Genomic DNA, 23,827 nt, shown 5'->3' with positions numbered 1-23,827 from the left:
ATGGTTATGGTAAGTTTGCCATAATGGTAACTATCATGGAAACCTTAATTTTGGTTAATTGCTGAGCCCTATTACCATGTTAGTTACCTTAATTACAAAATTGTTGTAACTGAAATTGTGAAATGAGTCCCAGATTTCCTTCAACTGTTTTAGAATTCAAGAAAATTATTATTTAATATGATACCCAATTTATCAAAGAATTCACAAACGTTTAACCTGCTGTTCTCTTTCTGAGGTTTTATTTTGTTTTCACAGGTGTTTTGTAACCAATTTTATTACAACAAATTTATATATGTATATATATTTATATAATCATTCTAGTTAAGAAGCAAGAGTCTTGAAAAAGGGTCGAAGAGGAAGACATAAAGAAGAAAAGTATAAATTCAGCTGGACCATGTCAATTGAGAAAAACATGTGATGTTGCATTTAGGTCTCTCCCATCACCCCCATCAAATATCCAGATTCCACCCCTAGGCCCGTATTCTGAAGTCGAGTTTAACTTAAACTCAGGTTTAAAGTTGTGGTTTAAGTATGGATAGCCAATTGTTACATAAATCACCAACAGTAGAGATATCATATTTCAGCTCTCTTTGTTCTCAAATCATTCTTAATTGTCTAGGAAGTATAAAGAGATAATTGTCTTCACCATCGATGAATCAGGAAAGAGCACAGTAAACATAAGAAACATACAATTTAATAAAAATGTTGACACTTTTGGTTTCCCATAATTTTAGCACAGAGTTAGACCATGGTCTAAGTTAAACCTGACTTCAGAATACGGGCCCTAGTGTTTAATATGGCTGTGACATATTTCCTTTTAATATTCTGATGAAATATTATAAATTCAAAATTGTACATGATACGTGAATGAGAAATCTTAGGAGTTCATATCTCACTAAGATTCCCATTCTTTCTATCCTAGCCGCTCGTCACATTCCGTTTGGTGCACCGCGCATGCTGGCTTCCGTCAACCCAGCCGCCGGCTCCAGCTGTAAGCTTTACCAAAATAGCTACGTCATGGCTTATGATAAAACACTATCCATCAGCAAATATGCTTCATTTACACTAACGACTGGGGTAAGTATAGGTGTCATGCCTGTAAACATTTCCATCATAGACGCATATGTTTTAATATTGCACTTAAAAAAATCATAAAAAATAAGAATGAATTTAAGGGGACTATGGTAAGATAGAAAATCGTTCTTTGAAAGTGTCCATGAAAAATATAAATATTCAAAAATTATATTGCATCATCAAGAGTTTTATTCCCCATGCTTTTCAGGGAAGCATGAGTTTATATGGTGTTCCTGCAAATAAGAAATATAGTATTATTCTATCCTAATCTGATTGTGAATCGCTGTTGGCTTGTATTTTCAAGTCCTTTGTATTGTCTTGTGTCACTTTATGAGACATGAAATGTCATGAAACATCAGTAGTTTTCATTTAATTATTTAATTCTCCTATATACAATGTGACAGCCATGGAATGCGAAGCAAACAGAATTGTAATTTTGGAACTCCTTAGATTTTGCTTTGCATAGTTTTTCCAATTTCGTCAAGAATTTATGATACTTATCATGTATTTTATACTTCAAGGAAAATGTTATATGCACCATTATGTAGGCCTATATCCAGTTCACTAATCAAATACGCAATGAATTTTAATCAGTGACATATGATGACCATTGGCACTTCTTTTGCTTCCAATTTTATGAGCATCAACGATCTGTTTCGTTGAGTTTTGTAATCAACCTTCTTTCTAAGTGTTGCCAATTTGATGAACATCTCTGATCTATTTAATTGATTTTATCATCTTGTTCATGCCATATCAAACTGCATCTTCATGACTTGCCAATTTTATGAGTATCACTGATTTCTTCCTTTATCCAGTTCAACACGGTTACCATGCCGTCAAACTGCATCATCACCGACACTCGTCTGACAATAGGAGAGAACCCAACTTGTAACGCGTACGGTCCGCAGCGAATCACCTCACTAGCTCCAAATATTCGACAGGGTTTCTTGCTTCAACCCGGTAGGATGATCTTTACAATATATTTTTTTTCTTAATATTTTCATTACCCTTACTCTTGTAAGTGGCAGATCCAGGGGGGGGGGGCAAAGCCGGCCCAAGGCCCCCCCCCCCCCCTTTGAAAGTGAAGACCTTTTTTTTTTTTTGCTTGTCAAACATTTTCGTGGACGAAAAGTCCTGAATTTGTGGTTAAAAACCTTATCTTTTTTTTTTGCTTTGTAAATTTTTTCCTCAGGAAAATGTACCCCCTCCCCCGTGGAAAACCCTGGATCCGCCTCTGCTTGTAACGGTTGAAGATCAATGCCACTATATCCTTCCGGCAGAGTTTTTCTCTAAAGCAAATACAAAACAAGCGGTCTTTCATAGTGCCACCTCAAGTCCTCACTTACTCAAATCTGTCCCATTTCTTAACCCACAATGCAGCATTTTAAGCAGTGTGTACTTGTAATATAGGCTCATCTGACTGATAACACAATAATTTACATTACTTCCGCAATAATCGTGAAGTACAAAAACAATTATCTTCCCTCTCAAAAGATTTGATTTTCTTAATAATAAACTGGTAATGCATAGATTTTAATTAGCCTATTAATTTATATAGAGATATAGGTAAATGTGTAGGCTGATTAAAGCTATGTATTATCAATTGTTAATTAAAAAGGTATGTTTAAAGACTAGCTATTCATAACACAATGCCAAAGAGAGACCCCATCAAGCGTTGGTCAGTTCGTTCTCCTTTGAACTTCTAATATATCGTCTGATTGGGCTCCATCTTACATGGAGTTACGATTGCTCCAATCAACCACAGCTACGGACAGCCAGCAACGTCAGCATCTAAAATGCATGTTTGTTCAAATTATTTTCTATATGTGATGTACTGTATATTCATACATTCGCTGTTTTCTTTACAATTCAGTATGCTTCTCTTTGTTTTCAAAGGACATTGTGCAAATTTCCTAAAGAAAAAATATGACATTGATGGATTTCCATATACTTGAGGTTGGTCGGATCAATTGTAACTCTTTGTAAGACGGGACCCAGGCGTTTGCCAAAAACAATCATTCATATTGCTATTATCTTAATTGCAGATATGCTCTTTGTATTATTATTTAGTTAAGTTATTGTATTTGAATTGTTTATCCTATCTAGAGTTGTCTGTAGGAAGCCAGTATTCTGGGGTCATCTCATCAAACATCATCCCAATCTACTCCGAATTCAAAAGAGGTATGATACATAGTGATTCATAAATTTAAGCTGTAAGTGCAAAAAGGTAACAAGTTAAAATGGATACTTCAGGCTGAAAATGATTAAATATAGTAATATAAAAAACGCAAACTTTATTTTAGTATCTACTTATTCTAGTATTCCAGTTTTTTCTGTAAATATACTTTCATCATTCAAATTGTGAATATGTCTGTCATTGCAGCTTACTATATCTTTCTTTCAAAGAGTATTCCATGTAGAATGGAGTCCCTCAGGGATGTCTTTTGTCTACTCAATTATTCCCACCGATATTCCAACGCTCGGGGGAAAGCGATACCCTTCTTTAAAATGATTTCATCTTTTTTGTCACCTTATTTTTCATTATGTAAAACTGTTCAGTTCTTGGATTTTGGGGGAATGAGAATAGTCTTATATTTTGTTTATTTTTAAAGCATTTAACTGCTGATTGATAAAATAAAGAAATTCATTTTTTTTCTTTGATTCTTTGTGTACAGATATTTGGGATGGGCTGATTGAACTCTATCGGATATGGTTTAACTTTGGATCGACACAGAGCATCAACATCGTTCAAGGGCCTATTTATGATATAAATCACAATGGAATAACGGATCCCTTCTCTCTTATTTCATCCTCGTATGTATCTAATGAACATTTTTGGAGTGTTTTCATGAATATACATATTTTTCATAATAATTGCATTGATATATTCAAATGAAAATTTTTGTGTTTTAGAATATGAGCAAAACCATTCTTGTATTCTTCTTTTATGTATACTGAAGTGGAAGGAGCAAAGCAAACAAAGACGAATTCGGTAGATTGGTGCAGAAATCCTAGCTCAGACTTTTTAAAAGATGCATTATTATAAGATCTCTTGAGGATCATTATTTCATATGTCTACCATTTGCAAACGGATAAGACTTTATATGCAAGGTAATACCTACATGTATGTTATCCAGATTTATACCATGTATTTTTTTATAATTTGTAAACATATAGAAAATATAGTTTAACTGATGCAGACTATAGATATCAGTCACAATTTACATTTTATATGCCTTGTTTTCCCTCTTCCTCTACCTTTCCTCCAATTTTCATTTTTTTTTCTTTTTTCTTCCTTCCTTTCGTTCTTTCTTTCTATTTATCTATCTATCTATCTATCTATTTATCTATCTTTCTTCTTTCTTTCTTTCTTTCTTTCTCTTTCTTTCTTTCTTTCTTTCTTTCTTTCTTTCTTTCTTTCTTTCTTTCTTTCTCTCTCTCTTTCTTTCTTTCTTCCTTCCTTTTTATGTCTCTCTTCTGCTACCTCCCTCTTCTCACTCACTCTTTTTCTTTCTTCCTCCCTTCTCTCTCTCTCCAGTGATGCCTGGGCAGGACAGACCGTAGTTCCATCTCATTTCTACATTATTGCTACGCGATGTGCCAACGACACAACTCTAGATTCATGTGATGCAAATGGAATTCAAATGAACGCCTTCGTTCTACCACATAATAACAAAGGATTACCGAATTGTGCACAGCAGGTATGTATACTGGTATATTTGGTTAGGTGAAATTGATACACATGATGATCATCATCACCTACACCACCACATCTCCACAGCCGCTGCTGCTTTCACTGCCACCAGTACTAATACAACTTCTACTACTACTATTACTATTACTACCACTACTACTACTACTACTACTACTACTACTACTACTACTACTACTACTACTACTACTACTACTACTACTACTACTACTACTACTACTACTACTACTACTACTACTACTACTACTACTCGTACTACTACTACTCCTACCACTACTAGTAGTACTACTACTGCTACTACTACTACTACTACTACTACTCCTACTAGTACTACTACTCCTACTACCACTACTACTATTATTACTACTAGTACTACTACTACTACTACTGCTTATTACTAATACATTATTTATGATTGTGATTGATAAAAAAAAATTAATCAAGAAGTCAAAATAATTCATGAAATCTGGATGATTAATTAGTAAATGAATGGACATAATGATATAAAAACAAATTGATAAATGAATGATTAATAAACGAATGAATTTCTGCATAAATATGTAAGCAAAATAAATGAACAAGTAAATAAATATATATTTCTAAATGAAGAAACAAATAATGAATTAATGAAAACTAATATACGGTACTTTTAAAAACATTTCAAACTTTTATTGTTATTCGATCTTGAAACAGACGCAACTCCAGGATTATCTGAGGGAGCATCGGGCTAGCGTCATGGACGTAGAACGAATGACTGGACTCTTTTTCTTCCCTGATAAGGCCTCATCAGAGAACACAAATACCAACGAACGAAGGCTCATCACTCTCATGAAATCAGATATTCCAGACTTGTGGATGGTCTAAAATTAAACCCAAACAAATTGTCACGATAACAAGTTTGCAATAACAGTTTAAAGCTACTGAAATCTTTCAATTTGATTGGTTGATCGTAAACTTGCTTATTATGCATTTGTTATCATAACAAATCTTTATGAAACTGATTGATTCATTGAGCTGTTCGTAAAATTAACCATGACTTTACAGATTACTGGAACATAATCTTAATAAGGTTATCATATGGTTATCATGTAGAACTATAAAGGGTAACTAGTCGTGCATAAGTATAAGGTAATTCGTAACTTACAAACAGCCTCAAAACATCTACCAAGACCCAGATATTCTTCAGAATAGTCCCAATTTATAGATTGTTTAAATCATGTATCAACTTCAAATTTATATGAATGATGTCAGCATGACTACCAATCTTGTATTGAAGCTTTATTCAAAACGGACCCTAATCGACTGAGATTATCTTGCCCTGTACCGATCTTATGAAATTTGATATTTTTGTCTCTTGGTCGTTATGATATTTATGCCTTATTGATCATAATACCTTGGATGTAGGCATTTGAAGTTTAAACTTATTTGCCTGAATATATGCTGGTGATTGATAAAAAATGATACATGAAATATTACTACTTACAAGTAATTGAAAACATTTGAAAGGGCACTCCGATTGACTGTGAGTAATTTGATAAAATAATGGTATTCCCTATTGATGAAAACCCTGCTGCATCCCATTTCATTGTGATGTCATCACTATTGGTTTTGATTCCATCATTGTGTGAAAAAATTGTGAGATACTGTCAATATGAGATAGGTTTGAAGATGAAAAAATCTTTCAGTTTTGCATGCTATTCTTTATCTTTGAAATAGAGTGTAGAGATAAAATGCTATTCTACTCCTGCATTAGACAATTGGATATATTATAGTTTGTTGGTTTAAGCTGTTATAATGGTGAACGGATAATTACTTGTTTGTTCTGGAAATAGGTCATTAATTTTATTAAACTGGTGCATATATTGGACAAAAATAACATGGTTTGAGCTTATAACGATCATTATACTATTCACATTATTTACGACACTGTGCCTGTAACAGGAAATGCTTGTGAACTTGCTTGAATGATTTGATAAATACATCGAGTGCAAATTTCATGAAACTTGGTATTTGCAGTAACAGTTATAAGCTACTGAAATCCTTCAATCTGATTGGTTGATAGTAACTTTTTAAATAGAATTTGGGCATTTGTTATTGTAACACCTCCTTGTGAAATGGGACCCATGTGTGGGTTTTATTAGGCCCGCATTCTGGCATAAATTCTCTTACGATTTTTTGCTCTTTTTTAACTTTGTAGTATACCATTTATGTTGTATGAACACGTTTTGCAAGAGTAGAATGAATTTCAGATAATCTTTGGGGAATTTTGATATCATATTTTTATTCCAAAATGGAGTTTAAACTTTCTCAGTTCTTTATATGCCATCGTAGATTACAGCAAGTGGATATTATTGTACCAATATAAGATGTCTCCGTATTCTTAATGGTCGGGTTTCCTTTCAATTACTTAGTACTAGAAACATTATGTACTGGATACTACCTTCTTTTATAATCTGTATAGTACACTCTAAAATGAAATGTGAAATCAACAATTGAAATGTCGGAGGAGAGACAACCTTTTCTAAATGTTGCATTTGCTACTTTAAATGGTTCGACCGACACTAAATTGTTGGATCCAGCTTTATGCTCCTCCGACCTTTAAACTTTTGAATTAACATTTCATTCTTTTTTAGAGTGGAGGTAAAAGTGCCAAATTGAATCATTTTTTATATGTGATCATATTGTACATAAGTGCCTGGAATTTGTGATTTGTAATTTTTCCTACTTTTTAGAGCGTGGATTTTAAAGTCTGTGCCGCGGCTATATACACTCAGATAGGGGTTGGGGTTATTGTTGTTCAAACAGTATTGAACTAAAAATCTATCTGGTCTAATCACTTGTAATGATAAAGTGACAACTCAGAGTTTGATTGGTTTCGTTTTATTTGCTTTTTAAAAGTTGTGTTTGTATTTTTGAGCTTTTCAAATTTTCATTTCTAAATAATTAAATAATTTCAAGTCCTCACATTTTTTAAACTACATTGTTCCAAATTTAACATTCTTTACCTTGGAGAGACTTCGTCATCATTTTCTTTTAATTTGCTGTCTTTATTCACTTGCTATGATGCATGTATAATTACCAGTAGTGAAAATCTTGACTCGAATTTTAGACGTTGTACTGTACTAGTCTTATTTATGACAAAATACAATTTTTACACTTCAAAATGGATTAAACACTGCAGACATTGGGATTATAATATGGGGCATAGAAATCGCACAGATTATCATATTCTCTGTTGCAGATTTCACAATGTTTTGGATTATAATTCTTATTTTTCCTTATGATAATTAATGTTTAGATACTTCGGATTGATTTTCAAGCGTGAAAGGGATATACATAGTCCTTTTTAACGAAAACTTCCATTTTCGAAAATTTCTAAAGTTTGAAATGGTGCAGGTGTTGTTGTTTTTTATACATATATTTGAATATACTTATTGACAACTTTTATCAGTGTAAGGAAACACATTCTTATCCATGTACCATAGGCTTATAGGCATTTATAAATAAAGTAAATGTAAATTTAGAGTATGACTATTATCAACCTGAATTTGCAGTGATATATCTTCGCTGCATTCAGGTATACTCTTTGTATATCTTCGCTCTAAATTGAGTGTTTAGTAAATAGAAATGCCGTTTTGTATTCCTGTTTAACATGTGTTTCTTTTCTTCGAATTCTTTAAAGTGTATGGACACTGGATATCCAACAAGAAGCTAAATTTACATAAATCACAAAGAGCTGACATTCATACAGTATATGGTAGATTGAGATTCAACCCCAAAAAAATGTTTACATATATATATATATATACATATATATATATGAATAAAATAAAATATTATTAATCATAACAGTAATAAATAAGTAAATAAATAAAAACAAATGAATGAATGAATGAATGAATAAATAAATAAATAAAATAATATCAATCATATCACTAATAAGTAAATAAATAAAAAATAAATAAATGAATGAATGAATAAATAATGTCAGAGTGGTTTAGGGAGAATGGACAAAATAAGGACTAGATAAAGGGCTGAGGATTTGAGAAACAAAAAATAAGTAAATAAATAAACATGGATGAGTGAATGAATAAATAGATATGTTAATAAATAGATAAATAAATGAATGAATAAATTAATAAATAAAAGATGTCAGAGTGGTTTGGGGAGAATGAACAAAAGAAGGGCTGAGGATTTGAGAAAGGACAAAGAGAAAATGGAGCAGAGAAAGCACAGGTACTGTAAATAATGATAAAAAACAGATTTCAGATGAGACAAGGAGAAACAATGGCAATAACGACTGAAATTAGGAAGGGGGAAGAAAACATCAAAAAAATATTGTTCTCGGTTCCACTTTTGATAAACAGGGGTTTCCTGGAATTCTGAAGGTTTCAAAAATGCAAATAATGAATAAATAAATGAATGACTAAATGAAAAAGTAAATAAATAAATGAATGTATATAATTGAATAGATGAATGAATAATGAATAAATAGAGAAAAAGACAAATAAACAAGACGAATGCATGAATAAATAATTCCAGTAATTCTAGAGTTCATTTAAGGATGATGAGGACAATCCGTTTCTATTATTCGAAGCATTTATCGTTCAGCTCTGATAAAGTTGCAATCTAAGTATTCAATTCTTTCGTTTTTATCAACCATGATTATATAACTCTAAATTGGTCGGTCGCTACGAAGCCAACAGGTCAAGTCAAATATTGTCAGAGGACTTCAAATTAGGTATCATGATTGTGAACCATCCATGTTTGGCGACTATAAACCACACAACACACAACAAGATTCTCAAGTACTTTACAAGTTTGTGAAGGGCGCGTGTAACATTTCATTGACCAACGTGTAAACTAACACGCTTGATACCGCAAATCACACCGATGATAGCGCCTCCAATCCGATTAATGATATGCCTATCGCAATAACGTAAGAGCTTTGATCGTTGGAAATCGATTCCGAAAGTGTGACTGAGTAATATCAAATCGTGGATAAAGGGATAACAGCGGGATTATACCATATCGCATTCTCACTCCAGTATCGATACGTAGCTCGAAGCCAGAGAAAATGGAACTCATACATATTATTTTCGTGATTTCTACCGTAACAGGTGAGAATAATTATTTCATAATATTCATATTCTATATGATCTGTATGCATTTCAGTTCTTTTGTTTCCTGAAATCTAATATGAAGATAAAGGGTTGATTAAGGGATTTGCATGCACAAATCTGAGTGTTATTTCATGACTAATGATCAGCACGAACTTTTCAGCGAGGTAAATACATTTTGCTAACACCTAATCAAAAGAATAATTTTGATATATGAAATTGATCTACTGAAATAACAATATTCTTGTCATGTTCTACGTTTATCCATACACCTGAATATTGAATAATACAACTTTGATTTGGGGTTTGTGGGATGACTCTTATTTTTTGGTAAGGAATATAGTTGTTGCTCAAATTTATATTGCTTAATTATTTCTGTAATTTCAATAAGATCTTTAAAGTACAGTATATGACAGATCATCTAGAGAGAAAAAGAATAACCTATCTTTTTTTTGTTGGGGGGGGGGGATTTTTATTTGTGTTATATATCAAGGCCTATACGTATAAAGAGACATTTCACATTTTGGTTTTAATACTCAAACAGAAATAAATTGTTGTCTAGATGAAAATGCATTTTCCTTATCGGATAAGGTAGTTTGTTAGGTGTTTTTATTTGTTATTTTTTTTGTAATTATTATTATTTATTTTTTTGTTAATGTGTAAAACCTTGTAACAAATGCCATAACTTTCTAATATTTTTTTTTTAGCTTGCTTTGGCTTTTATCATTTTTTTCATTCAAATGAGGTGAAGTTTTGAATATGAATTCCTTGAAATTCAAGTACTAATTCTAAGTGTGAAAATTAATATTCCTTAGTGGTCTATAAGAGAGAGGGAGAGTGAATGGGGGCTTATATTGCATTATTTTCTTTTGAAACTTATAATATTTACTGTGTGACGCATTCTCTCCACTAGGAATGGCATGGGGACAAACGTGTGCTCCAGGAGGTAAGTCTATTTCAAATAATTTTAATAGGCCTATATACATACCCCCTTATTTTATCTGTTTATTAGTTAGTTCAGCTCCTCGAGTCATGATTCTGTTAACAAGTATTTACATTTTTCATCTCTAAAATTATAGAGGTAAATATATTTGTCATCTGGATAAGCTCACGTGATTTATATTTCGTAACAATTTACAAGGCTCTCATCATTCGATTTGTAATACACATACATGCACACCCCACATACCCTAACGCACACTCACACACCCACACCCACCATCTCACACAGACCCACTCACCCTCACACACTCACCCACACACACACCCTCACACACACACACGCACAAATATACAGTGCGTATCAAAAAAAAGTTTGCACTTAGAAAAAATCCTGTAAAATTACACATTTGTAATATCGTGAAGATTTTTCCACATTTTGACATTGGTACAGATCCATTTAAGCAAATGACGATATAACTGTCGAAAAATATTTCCGCTTGAGTGAGCACCACTTACTTTTGAAAAGTTAGTGAAAAATTATTTGCGCAGAACTTAGACCTTAATCATGAAGATTAGCTAGTAAAATTGATTTGAAGATACATTTTACCCTTTTTAACTTGTTTCCTTGTCCAAAACACTTCGAAGAGTGCATTGCACTCCACCCCACTCCCCCACACACCGAGGCCATCGTGACGATATTTGCTTTACAATGAGCTGTGATTTACATGAAATGGCTTAGGCTTGATTTTCATTTTGTTAATCATTGTCAAGCTTGGAAAAAGTGTGGAGAAACAAGTATTAAATGAAAAATGAAATGTAAACCCACTTTAAATAATAAAAACTTAGTGAACAAATGCTGGAGATGTCTGATATAAACTTTGTTCAGATTAAGTTATGTCCTCAGATCCAGCTGGCACAAAAACGGTAAAGGTTGTGCTTACTATGTGTTGAAATATCAATTTGGGTGGCAAAATTGTTACAAAATGCTTGAATCTATCCGTTTTATTCAATTGACTAAAAGTGCAAGGGAAATATATGAGAAATGTTTCGCAGGGTAAGTTTGATTTCGCCCTTTCCCCTTGACACAGCGTGAAAACGAGCATTTCTGCGCAAACAGATTTCTGCGAGCTTTACAAAAATGGACAGTGCACACTCAAGTGTAACATTCTGTCAACATTTTTGCTTTCATTTGGGTAGATGAGACCCAAAAACAAGATTTTATGTGAAAGAATCACCCACATGTTGTATATTTTTTAATTCCCAGGGCTTTTTCAAAGTGTAAACTTTTTTTTGATACGCTCTGTATAATCACAAATAGGGATATATATCTTTATATATATACATGATGATATATATTTAAATTGTACTTTTATTTTATTTCGTATTCGTTTTGGTTTAATTTTGAGTGTGGTTACTTTACTTTTTTGTTTGATTGTTTTTCCTTTTGTCTTTCGTGTATGTTATATCTATTTCGTTTTATTTCTGGTGTTACTTGATGAACAAACATTAAAGTTCAATCCAAAATTATCAAAAGTATTTTGCCAGTGACACCACATTTTAAATAAATTGATAAAGGAGAAAGTAGGCTTGGTTTAAATATTATAGATCCCCAAAATTAACATAAAGCGCCATATCGAACCTACCCAGTCTTCTTTGCTTATTGAATTTCACTTAAGTACTGTATCTTGCCGAGCAGCGGCGTAATGATCCAAACATTTTGAGGGGGCCGGATATAGCACATCAGGCAAAATTTATAAAAGGTTGCGACCGAGTGAAGCGAGCGAGCAATTTTTTAAACATTATTATTACATATTCCATTGATTTACAATGCTATGTATGTTTAAATTGTCACTTCCCACTCTATATTTTGGTGTTAATTGTTTCTGATGTTAGATATTTTGTATTTTGTATTTTTGATGTTTGTTGTTGTTGTTGTTGTTCATAGTTATCTTGACATGTATTTTAAACTGCAGGGCGCCTTTGTAAAGCAGTTTTAAGAACTGAACAGGCCTACCTTGCAGTATAAAATAAATAAAACAAAATAAATAAATTAATTAATAATACATAAATCCAATTTTGTGAGAGGTTTTGACATAATATGCAGAAAATGATATCATATTTCACCCTGGGGGGGGGGGGGGGGGGGCAGAGCTCCCCCAAACACGCTCATCTGTATGCCCCTGATACCGGGTATCAGAATGTGTGACTCCTCGTACAACTATGCCGATTTCCCATTGTTTAAGATTGTCTTGTTTAAATTTACGAAGGTTTATATTAGTGTACGCTTTGGATTAAAACTTTCCTTGGCGGGAGTGAAAGGGATGGATGTGTCATACAAAACAAAGATAATCTGACTCTCAATTAGTACTTTATCAACATATAATTGACACTGGCGTACAGATGGGGGGGGGGCTTTGGGCCATTGATCCCCATAAATTTTCAAGACCAAGAAAAAAAAAAAGGATCCGAAAGAAAAGGAAGGGAAAAAGTGTGAAAAATGTATGAATATTATATCGAAATATATCACAAAATTAGATTTCTTTTTATAGGTCAATAATTTTGCTCGCTTTATTAATGTCTAAGCGTATTGCATTACTGTCTATAAAGAGCAAGGTATTCAATTTTTCAAAAAAGAGTAGATTTTCTTAGTTCGCTCAAGAATGACGTTTAAATGGGTATGAATGACGTCACGGCCGTAACAATCTATGCGCTTAAAAAAGTCCTTGTTCAAACCACCATGTTTCAGTATATATAATGTATTTTATTGAAAAGAATACCGGCTTTAACGTTATTAACATTTTTAATAAATTTTGAACTCTAAACGCACGCTATTTCTGCCCCCCCCCCCCCCTACCTCACGAGCTGCAAGGCATTCAGGTGGGGAAAACGGCTTTCAGTTGAACTAAAAGTTGGCATAACTTGATTATTGAAAAAAAAAGTTGAGAGGCAATGTCACCAATGACAAAGGGTAAGAATATCCATCCTTTGGAAGTGCGATACGTTATGATGCCATGCAAGGATTGTCTTTTGTACTTTATATACAGATGGCTCTCCCAAATATCTTGAGACAAAAACAAGAGGAAGAGAGGAAAAGGAAGAAAATGTGTAAAATGTGGATATTCTAAATATTTTGTCAAAATCTATCACGAAATTCGATTTTCATTTTAAACTGTTTAGCTCGCTTTTGACTTTTATGAGAGTTTGTCACAGACACCGTGTTGTACTCCTTCTTAACAATGTTTCGGTTCATTGTGCCACTGCACTGTTAAAATATTGGTTAAAATTTTAACCAGCACGAGGGTAATTATGTGTCCAACCAATTTGGGGGAGTATTTTACCCAATGCAGGAAGCATATTGTCCAGTAATGTTAAAAAAATAACTAAAGCAGCCATTACTGTAGAGTGGGCAAAATATTCATCACACTGGATAAATAAAGATGCCCAAAAGAAATGCTCAATGTTGGTTGGACGCATAAATACTCTCATGGATCATTTTTACCCAACATCTTTTAGAGTGTGCTTATTATTATGATCATAGAATGATACAAATGTTTAAAAACACCCTCTCAAATTTTGTAGAGTGCTCTGAATCAAGTCTACCTAAGCCAATGGGAACTGGACTAAGTGGATACACGCCCGGCGGGAATGGATGCTATAGTGACGGGACGACGGTGACGTATATCTGTACGGGATCACTGATTGGTCCGCCAAGTACTCAGTGCGACGGAGGGGTGTGGATTCCACCAGTCGGACCAACCTGTGAAGGTACAATAGATTGAGTTTTATCTATACTATTTTATTGAATTTTCGTTTTAAAAATAGAACTTGATTTCATTTTTAGTTCTTATTTTCTCAATAAAAAAGATGCAATAATCAATCTCGGCGGATGTGCCATTTATATTCTCAAAATAACTGTTTGAAAATAAATCAAAACATAATAACATTGCACTTAATTTATAAGTTTACATTACAAAAAATACGACAAGAATTTATTCAAAAGGCCGGAATGCTACTAAAAGTTTTCAAAAGTAACTCGTTTATATATTTTTCTAAAAAAGGGTGAAACTTTTTTTCTGTTAGATTCAATTAATTGGATTAGATAAAGTAATGTTGAATAAATGATTACAAAGTCGAATGTTCAATATATTATCTTAAACGGAATTGATCGAAATCAACCTGGCCTTGGCCTGTAAAAAATAAATTTACTTTTGCCTTTAACCATACATGCTTGTATCTATTGACGTCAGGGTTTTAATAAGAGAGAAAAAAAAGCTTTGTTAATTTTTATTGAGAATCTAGCTGCTGGTCAATATCTCTCTACTTTCGACTCATTTGGCTTGCAGCATTTTTTTTTTTACTTTCATTTTGCAAAACACACCTGCTTCATTCCGTTTTGTTCTTTTTTATTTTAGTTTCAAATGCTAAATTCCCTTTTATTAACTTTTGTTCGTCATCAGCTTTCGTACTAAATCATTCAGAGTTCTGAAAATATTGAATAATCCAATAATTCCGATCTTATTTATGTATATATATATATATTTTTTTTCAGCTGCGAGCGGTTGTACGCGACCTCAGCTCCCGTCAAACGGAAACGTCACGGAATATAAAGATGAGTACGCCCTCTACGAGAGGATCACATATAGCTGCGATGACGGCTATTCTATCATTGGCCCGCAGGAGGCAGTGTGCGATTCGGGAGGGATTTGGGATCCCTCTAACATACCTACTTGTGCAGGTAATAAGATGAGAGATTTCAGAATTGAAAAAAAAAAAGAAAAAAAAAAGAGAAGATAAAGATCTACTTCTCTTTATATAAAAAAGTCCTTGAATAAATTTTGTCTTAGTCATGCATATTCTGACCAGGACTACAATAAATGACGGTATTAGGTGCATACTATATTAAGGGGTATTGAATTTTGGGTTCAGAACAGTAGCATAGCGTTCACAATCTTGCCTTTAAAATGTCGCCAACCAATCTACCAATGGCATAAAATGAATATATTCAGTGTTATTTCAAAAATTTGATAGAATTATTAAACAGTCAAATTTTTCATACCAGCAAGTTACTTTTTAAAATAATTACCTTAGTTTTTGCACTTATTCTATCATGGACAAAAATGTTTTTGAAAGAAAGTTTGTCTATGCTGTTTCTTGAATGTCATTATCTTTGTCTATGGGATTATTTTTTGAAAGAAATTTTTATTTTCACCCTTTATTGCAGCATCGTGCACGGCCCCGTCGATTCAAAATGGTGGACCCAATGGAACATTTGTCAACGGTGAGGTCGTCACTTACTCTTGTGACGTCAATTATACCCTGATTGGTGTGTCGACTGCGACATGTCGGGATGGACTGTGGGATCCTGATAATATCCCAGAATGCCTTGGTAAGTGTCGTTATGGCCGCTACACAAAACAAACGAACGACGCCGCCCTTCTCTCTCTCTCTCTCTCTCTCTCTCACTCTATTGAATGTACCCACTATATACAGTGATTCACCTTTTCCCATCTTAGCCAATAGATTTTAAACAAATTTCCATAGGGAAGGCAAGACTCCCTTCCTCTTATCTCCAGACGTCAATCAATACACCCCCCCCCCCCGCCATCAAACTCTGGCTTCGGCCCGGACTTAACGGCTGAAGAAGATATCTTAAAATAACTTTCGCGAACAACTTTTTTTTTAAATCAATTTCAGAAAAATGTCTACCACCGATCGTTGCCAACTCGAACTTCGACACTCAACAGGACGTCATCGACCACGGTAGTTCGGTAGTCATTGATTGCGACCCCGGCTACTCAACGGGATCGTCAACCAGCACCACAGTCAATTGCAATGAAGGATCACTGAGCAATCCCTCCCCTGCATGCTATGGTAATTTCCTCCGAATTTTACTATATGATTTTAAGTTTAGTCAGCTGTCTGTCTGTTGTAGAACATGGCATATAGGCAATTTTAAAAATATATATATATTCGACATTCGACTTTTAGAACTTTGAATCTAATTTTGTTAAAAATTAAATTTACATAAAATTAAGAAAATAATATTATGTTTTCATTCTTTTTCCTTTCCTCATGTCTTTTCCCCTTGTTCATGGATTATTTTGTTTAAAGTGTTTTTTATTGTTTGTTTATTTTTTATTTGTTTATTTTTCTCTATTAAGGTGGTACAGCGCCAAGTGCCCGCCCGCCCCCCCCCCCCGAATTTCTCCGTATTTTTTAAAAACACAAGTCCACACATTGGTATTCATAATCCATATAGCATTTCATTTATTGATGTACGATAAAACAGCAATGTAGATAAAATGCCTTGCTCAAGGGCACAAGTGCCGTGCCGGGAATCTAACCCCCGATCCTAGAATCTCCAATCAAGGCGCCTTAAACCGCTCGGCTGCGGCACCTCCACTTCTGCTACCGGTAGCCAAAATTTGCAATATTGATCAGATCAATTTTCAGATATAATATGAAGTTTCAAAGGTTAGTCCGCTGTGACGTAATCGCTTTCCTGGAAACTTTTCATTAATAATTCCCGAGTTGGCATTAAAAAGAATAACAAAGACTCATTTTAAACACACTGCAATTATATTTGAAATCAATGATTCTTCATGTACTCGACAATCAAACATATATATTTCCATTTATTTCCTTCCTTTGCGATATGTCACATTTTGTCAATATAATTATCCATCAATAAAACTAGTCTCATGTCATTTATATTGATGTGTTTTTTCCTGACTCTAACCGATTTCTTTCTCCAGAGAACTGTTCACCCCTTGATGCTTTCATGAATGGCCAAGTGACCGGGGATACAAGCCCGTTTTACCATACAGAAACCGTGTCCTTCGTATGTGATCCTGGTTTTACCTTGGATGGTCCTTCAAGTATATCGTGCTTCGACGGGAATTGGGATGCCCCGCAACCAATGTGCATGGGTGGGTATAATATTTATAAAATACAGGCAATTAAAACTACCATTTTCTTCATATTGGGGACATCATCATAATAATGATACTGACTTGGCATGGAGGTGATGGGGTTTGTAATAATGTTATTATTCTAATGCTGAGGAACACGTTGGTGATAGTAGGCCCTAGGTCAATATGGTGATGGCGGCGGTGATTAAGATGATGATGATGGTGGTGGTGACAATGTGGGAATGATGATGATTATGACGATGATGGTGATGTGACGATTATGGTGATGATTGTGGTGACGAATGTGGCTTTATATTTCACAACCTAACCCATCACGCGGACTTAATCTAATCCTTTGAATAATACCTGTTTTTTTTTTTTACTTTCTCTTCCTATCAAACAACAACAACAACAACAACAACAAACAACAACAGGAGATTGCCCTGACATCGTACCTAAGCCAAACAGCGCCTTCTTCGGCGCAGTATCTCCATTCCACCACGGAGAGACTGTGACCTTCACATGTTACAATGGGTATGACGTATACAATGGAAGCCTTGTGTCGACGTGCCAGGATGGGCAATGGAGTTCTGAGCCTCCATTTTGCGCAGGTAGGCATAATTGAAACATTTAAGGATAATGAAACTTGTGGAACAAGTCAGCTCATGTGAAACCAGAAAAATCAAAGAAGATCAATTAAAAAAATAATAATAATAATTGGGCAAACAAAAAGAAAGTTTTGAGCATTTGAATCACGAAATCAATAGACCTATCGAAATCCTTCTGTTGGGCAATGCGACCAAGACTTGTCATATCACTCAAGTACAACTCTCCCCTTTTGACGTTAAAAATATACCCCCCCCCTCCTACAAACAAACAAACCCCCAAAAAATTAACTCTCAAAATTATATATTTAGGATTATTTTCTTATATTCATCAAGGGATTAGCGTCATCCGTGGTGCAGCGCCATGATAATTTGATAGGGGGAGACAACTTGAAATGTGACGTCATTTTTCTCAGTGGAATGCTAACTTAAAGGTACTATAATGTTCTATGGTCCATATCCATAATTATTTCCATATCTCACTTTCTACATCTTTTTTTTTCCTCCCCCCCTTCTTTCTGCTCTTTCTTTACTACTTAAAATTAAATTGGGGTGGGGTGGTCACCCCCTTGCCCACTCTGGCGTTGCTTCTTTTAACATCACTGAGATTTTATAGCGGTGAATCGGTTTCACCAGCTAACTTCCCTATTTAGCATTTCCCATAAGGCTTTGTATAGAGATCACACCTTTACAAAGGCAACGTGTTAAAATCAGGAAAGAAATGAAAAGAAGGAATTTTATGTTTTGTCTACGCACATTCTTTATTTGCTATTTAGAACGAATAACAACTACACAAGCTGCCAGTACAATGGGAAATTCTGTAACAACGGGCATTCCTTCAACCAGCATGACCACTGTACAGGAAACAACACCCGGTACAACGCCAACGTCAAATATTCTAACCTCATCCAAAGCGTCATCCACCGACGTCCTTCCAACGTCGTTAGTGACAATTACCGATATTGTGACTGAAATAAAGACAACACTACTCGGCATTTCAACGAATAAGTCACCGTCAAGTTCTATACCAGAAGTTACAACAATAACAGCTATGAAAACGACAACGGTCGTGACGCAGAATATGATGTCATCAGCAGTCATGACATCAGAGATGACGTCATCAGAGATCACGACGTCAGAGAAGACGTCGCCCACTGATGCAGTGGGAGTGACGAGTCGGTCGACGCCGGGAAGCGCAAGTACGGCGCACTCAGACGTGAGCACACAGAGTAGGCTTACTTCGTCACCTGCTCAGGGATCGACGACAGCGCAGGCGATTGTGACGTCGGAGAAGATCGGTTCAATGACGTCAGCTGGTGACGATATGACGGCATCGCCTGGGATGAACGTGTCGATATCAACAACGGCGGGGTCATCTAAAGGTTCGTTGTCTTACTGCTTATTATTTTGTAATCTAGAAGCTTAAAAGTGCCAGCCAGATGGGCCGAAACCTTAATCATTTTGTCATGTCTCCATCCTTCAGAAGAGTTGAGATGACAAGGTGATCAGAATATCTCGTATTTAGTTGTCCAACACCGTGTGTACGAACGCGACGCTACACGAGTGGCCGAGCAAATTGCAATTTCTTCTAAAGGAAGTCAAAACGATGAGACCTAGGATTTCGTAATCTGATCATCTCTTCTACAGGATGTCGACTCGATGGGAATCTGGGTTCTCATCATATGAGGATGTCGAAATGATGAGTTCTGTTTTATCTCGTCATCAGATCATCTGTTCTAAGGATGCAGACATGATGAGATCCTGGGCCCCGTCTTACAAAGAGTTGCGATTGATCCGATCAATCGCAACTATGGATGGATGGCCAGCAACCGTCAGCATATATTATGCATGTTTGTTCAAAATATTTTCCAGCTATGATGTATATTCATGTATTCATTGTTTTCTTGAAAATTCGCTGTGCTTCTCTTTGTTTACAAAGGACATTGTGCAAATTTCCAGTATAAAAAAATATGACACTGATGGCATAGAGTTACGAGATTGGATCAATCATAACTCTTTGTAAGACGGGTCCCGGATCTCATCATCAAATAATCTCTTCAGAGGATGTTATGACGAGATCAGAGATCTTGCCGTCTGATCATCTCTTCTAAAGGATGTCGAACTGATGAGATCCAAAACTTGGTCATCTGATTTTCGCTAGTGAGATGCCCGGCCGACTTCTCCCTGAAGTCCGCCCTGAAGATAACTATGTTTATATCTCGTTGGCAACTCATAAGCTTCCATAATAATCGCGTAGATGATAGTTTTAATAATTAGGAACAAATGACAGTGACCTTCAATGATTATTTGATACAAGCTACTGAAATTCTAGCATCTGATTGGTTCAGAGTAAGTTTGTCAGTGAAAAATTACTGATAAGAAATTTCATGAAACACTCCCTAGTATACTACTTCATATTAGATCAGGCAAAATGCACAATTAAATTTATCGCTCGCCAATGCATGTTATAAGATAAGTTATCAAAAATATCTTATTTGTATTTAAGACTATGCTATTTTATTTCCATTTCATTTATTTATTGTTTTATTAAGCTATGGAAGTTTAGTTATTCACTACTATAATTGTCATAATCACGTTGTGATTATTATCGAGATGATTACTCCTGAATTTTAGACTATGTGCCCCTTTCACTTTCTGTCATACTCATGACTATTAACACCAAATAGTATCATTTAAACTTCATGGAAATGCGATTTTCTTTTAAATTTTCATGATTTCATTTTTTTTATTAAATTGTTGTGCATGGTGCGCTGTAATCAAAAGGTTACGTAATGAATGACGTTATAATAGTCATATTTCTCTTATTTGACCTGCAGGAATGACCGAGGATCAAAAGGTAGTTGTCATCGTATCGGCCACTGCCCTCGGGGTGTGCACCCTTCTCGCCATCGTCATCGCTCTCATCAACTGTCATCATACTCGACAAGGAACATCGGACAAAAACGTTTACGAAACCAACGGACCGAAAACGAACAAATCTCAACACGCCTATGATAATAATGGAATAGTACTTGTCAATACGCATTTGTAGTTATTTATGATGTTATTCGATAAAATCCTGATTTTTTAACGATAATATGCCATAACAACCAATGAAACCGCCTCAAGACCGACCAAAGATTTGTTTACGTTGATTCCGATTACATTTAAATACTATTGGTTGGTTGAGAGTCGATTTCGTTGGTTTGACTAACATTAGCGAGTTTTCGCGACCACTACGTTTTCTGGAATGTAGGGATAATCTATTGTAAAAAGCTGCATTGTCGACAGTCGGTGAATAAAAACAGCAGTGTCGTCTTGTAGTCTGGACGAACGACATATTTGCAACTTTCGTCAGTTCCGAATCCGATCTGCTGTCCCGATTCACATTTTCGACAAAGACCTCTTAGCTTTTTCATTGTGATCAGGACTCCGTAACACAAATATTTGCAATGAATTGCAAATATGAAAGAACCTCACTGATTGGTCCCTGGTCAGTATGTGAAACCAATTGCGCGTGTAACATTGATAGTGATTGGTCAGTTCATTTAGCGATTGATCGCTAATCTTTGTGTTACGGAGCCCTGGGGCCCGTAAAAGCTTAGCAATGATCGTAGAACATTTTTTTCTACGATGATTCCATTGACTACGATGTACAATCAATCGTGAAAATCAAGCGTACGATTAATCACTAAGCTTTGTGTTACGGGACCCTGGAGGGCATTTCCAATAGATTTACTGTGTTGTAGAATCCGTCCCCGCTGCAATTGTGAAAACTCGCTAATATGCGTCTTTCAGCGACGCGGGCGTATGGCAAGCCATTTTAATATATGTATTCCTTGATATCAAGAATTCATAATAATGATAATAATAATAGTAATAATAATAATATAATAACAATAATAATAACAATAATAATGTGATTTATAAAGCGCAAAATCCACTATGTAGAGTGCTCAAGGCGCATAAAGAGCTAAGAATTAAACAAAAGAGTTTTGAGAAAATTATTAAAAGTCTAGACAGAGATACAATGGAAAATTTGATGTAAGTTCATTCAAGAAGCACATTCTCGATGTCAAGAATTGTATTTCAAGTAATTGGTACAAAATAATGTTTAAAGGGCTTGCTATACACCCGCGTCGTTAAAAAAAAACGCCAGCAACAATAACAACCGTACGTTCCTGAGCGAAAACTCGCTATTATCATTATGGAACACAGGCACATCGGGAACCAAGTGCCGTAACACAAAGATCAGCGATTAATCGCTAAATGAAGTGGCCTATCACGGTCAACGTTGTACGCGCATTTTGCTCAGTGCATTGACCAAATAAGCGATTAATAATTTTTTTACTTTCATAACATAGGCCTAAACATTGGTCGTGTAACTCGATTTGGATTCGGTTTCCTTGTCGTTCCTATTAATATAGCATTATATTGGACATGTTAGATTTTTTAGTATTTATAGCATCATTACTGCTAACTGTCATTTCCCCCCCGGGGGGTGGGGGGTTAAATATATTGCTGTACACACGCGAGACAAAAAAAAACGCGTTTAAAGGGGGTGTTTTTTTCAGTTTTGGACGCGGGCCGCGCGTGCACTCGTTAAGGGTATAAAAAACACCGATTTTCAAAAAAGGGGGTAGTTTTGAAAGACTGGTCAATGGTCAATCGCAGGGTCAAACGTAGTTAGGGTATGTTTTTTTCCCCAAGCTTTTTCCCCGGGGTCATATTTTGGCGACAACCTGTTTAAGGGCCAAATGTGTAAATAAAGCCCGCGAAAAACTTGTTTAGGGGGTGTTTGGAAATAATTTGGCCACGAGTGTGTACAGCAATACATTTGACTGCCCCCCGGGGTCATTTCCATGTAAAATAAAGAAGGAACAAGTAAAAGTGAACATAAATGAAACAGTTCTTGTATATAGGTTTTGTTCTCAGTGGCGTATCTAACAGGTAGTCTGCAGGTGCAGACCCTGATTGAAACTTTGATCAACAAGTGTGTCTCCACGCAAAGACTAGCACATACGAAACTTCAGGGCCTTCAGTACACGAGGCATGAGTAGGCTGCAATTTAGACCCTTTACTCGAGTGAATGGTTTGCATACCAGACTATCTAACAGGGGAGGGGGCAGCACGGCACAGGCGCCATTTCCAGGAATCCAGGTTGCTGAAATGGTAAATGTTCCCAGAAAAGATGATGGGAAAGGGGTTTTTCATAGTGTAAATAAAAGTTTATAATATTAATCTCTATACGCTCACCAGGAACTGTTCTCTGGTAATTCTAAAAAAAAGAAGTTCCTTTGCTCACGCATACCCCACTTTATGGCCACATGCACGAAAGTGATATTATTTCAAAAGAGACAAAGCAGTTTTTTAATCAGGGGCCGCATAAACGGGAGGGGGCGGGCTTCAGCCCCGCACTTTTTTCCAAAATAGTGTTCAAAAACGTAAAAATTACCATGTAAT

At 35.2% G+C, this 23,827-nt stretch overlaps 2 protein-coding genes across 4 annotated transcripts in view; both read left to right on the top strand.

Moving 5' to 3' along the window:
• Positions 1-8,426, top strand: part of LOC129280162 (venom phosphodiesterase 2-like) — a 39,366-nt gene extending 30,940 nt beyond the window's left edge. For both annotated transcript variants that reach the window (XM_064112500.1, XM_064112499.1), the window contains 6 exons: positions 923-1,077; positions 1,890-2,034; positions 3,181-3,255; positions 3,750-3,888; positions 4,613-4,775; positions 5,480-8,426. In XM_064112500.1, coding sequence (XP_063968570.1) covers positions 923-1,077; positions 1,890-2,034; positions 3,181-3,255; positions 3,750-3,888; positions 4,613-4,775; positions 5,480-5,650 — 848 coding nt within the window. In that variant the 3' untranslated portion in view covers positions 5,651-8,426. The remainder of the gene's footprint in view (positions 1-922; positions 1,078-1,889; positions 2,035-3,180; positions 3,256-3,749; positions 3,889-4,612; positions 4,776-5,479) is intronic.
• Positions 8,427-9,781: 1,355 nt separating this feature from the next.
• LOC129280620 (sushi, von Willebrand factor type A, EGF and pentraxin domain-containing protein 1-like) lies at positions 9,782-23,262 on the top strand. 2 transcript variants are annotated; one of them, XR_010296333.1, is made up of 11 exons: positions 9,782-9,906; positions 10,820-10,852; positions 14,428-14,613; positions 15,398-15,583; positions 16,070-16,234; positions 16,543-16,719; positions 17,604-17,777; positions 18,194-18,370; positions 19,141-19,746; positions 21,202-22,638; positions 22,697-23,262. XR_010296333.1 is itself a non-coding variant. In XM_054916624.2 (10 exons), exons 1-10 carry the CDS (start codon positions 9,864-9,866, stop codon positions 21,414-21,416), a joined length of 1,962 nt encoding a protein of 653 aa, XP_054772599.2. In that variant the 5' UTR covers positions 9,782-9,863; the 3' UTR covers positions 21,417-23,262. The 2 variants fall into 2 exon arrangements, 1 of the variants encoding a protein (XP_054772599.2); XM_054916624.2 differs by having other exon boundaries at positions 21,202-23,262.
• Positions 23,263-23,827: the final 565 nt, after the last annotated feature.

Source organism: Lytechinus pictus, chromosome 17 (genome assembly GCF_037042905.1).
Source record: "Lytechinus pictus isolate F3 Inbred chromosome 17, Lp3.0, whole genome shotgun sequence".
Classification (NCBI taxonomy): domain Eukaryota; kingdom Metazoa; phylum Echinodermata; class Echinoidea; order Temnopleuroida; family Toxopneustidae; genus Lytechinus; species Lytechinus pictus.
Note: the sequence above shows the minus strand (reverse complement) of the source record. Positions and strands in the feature narration are given on the sequence as shown.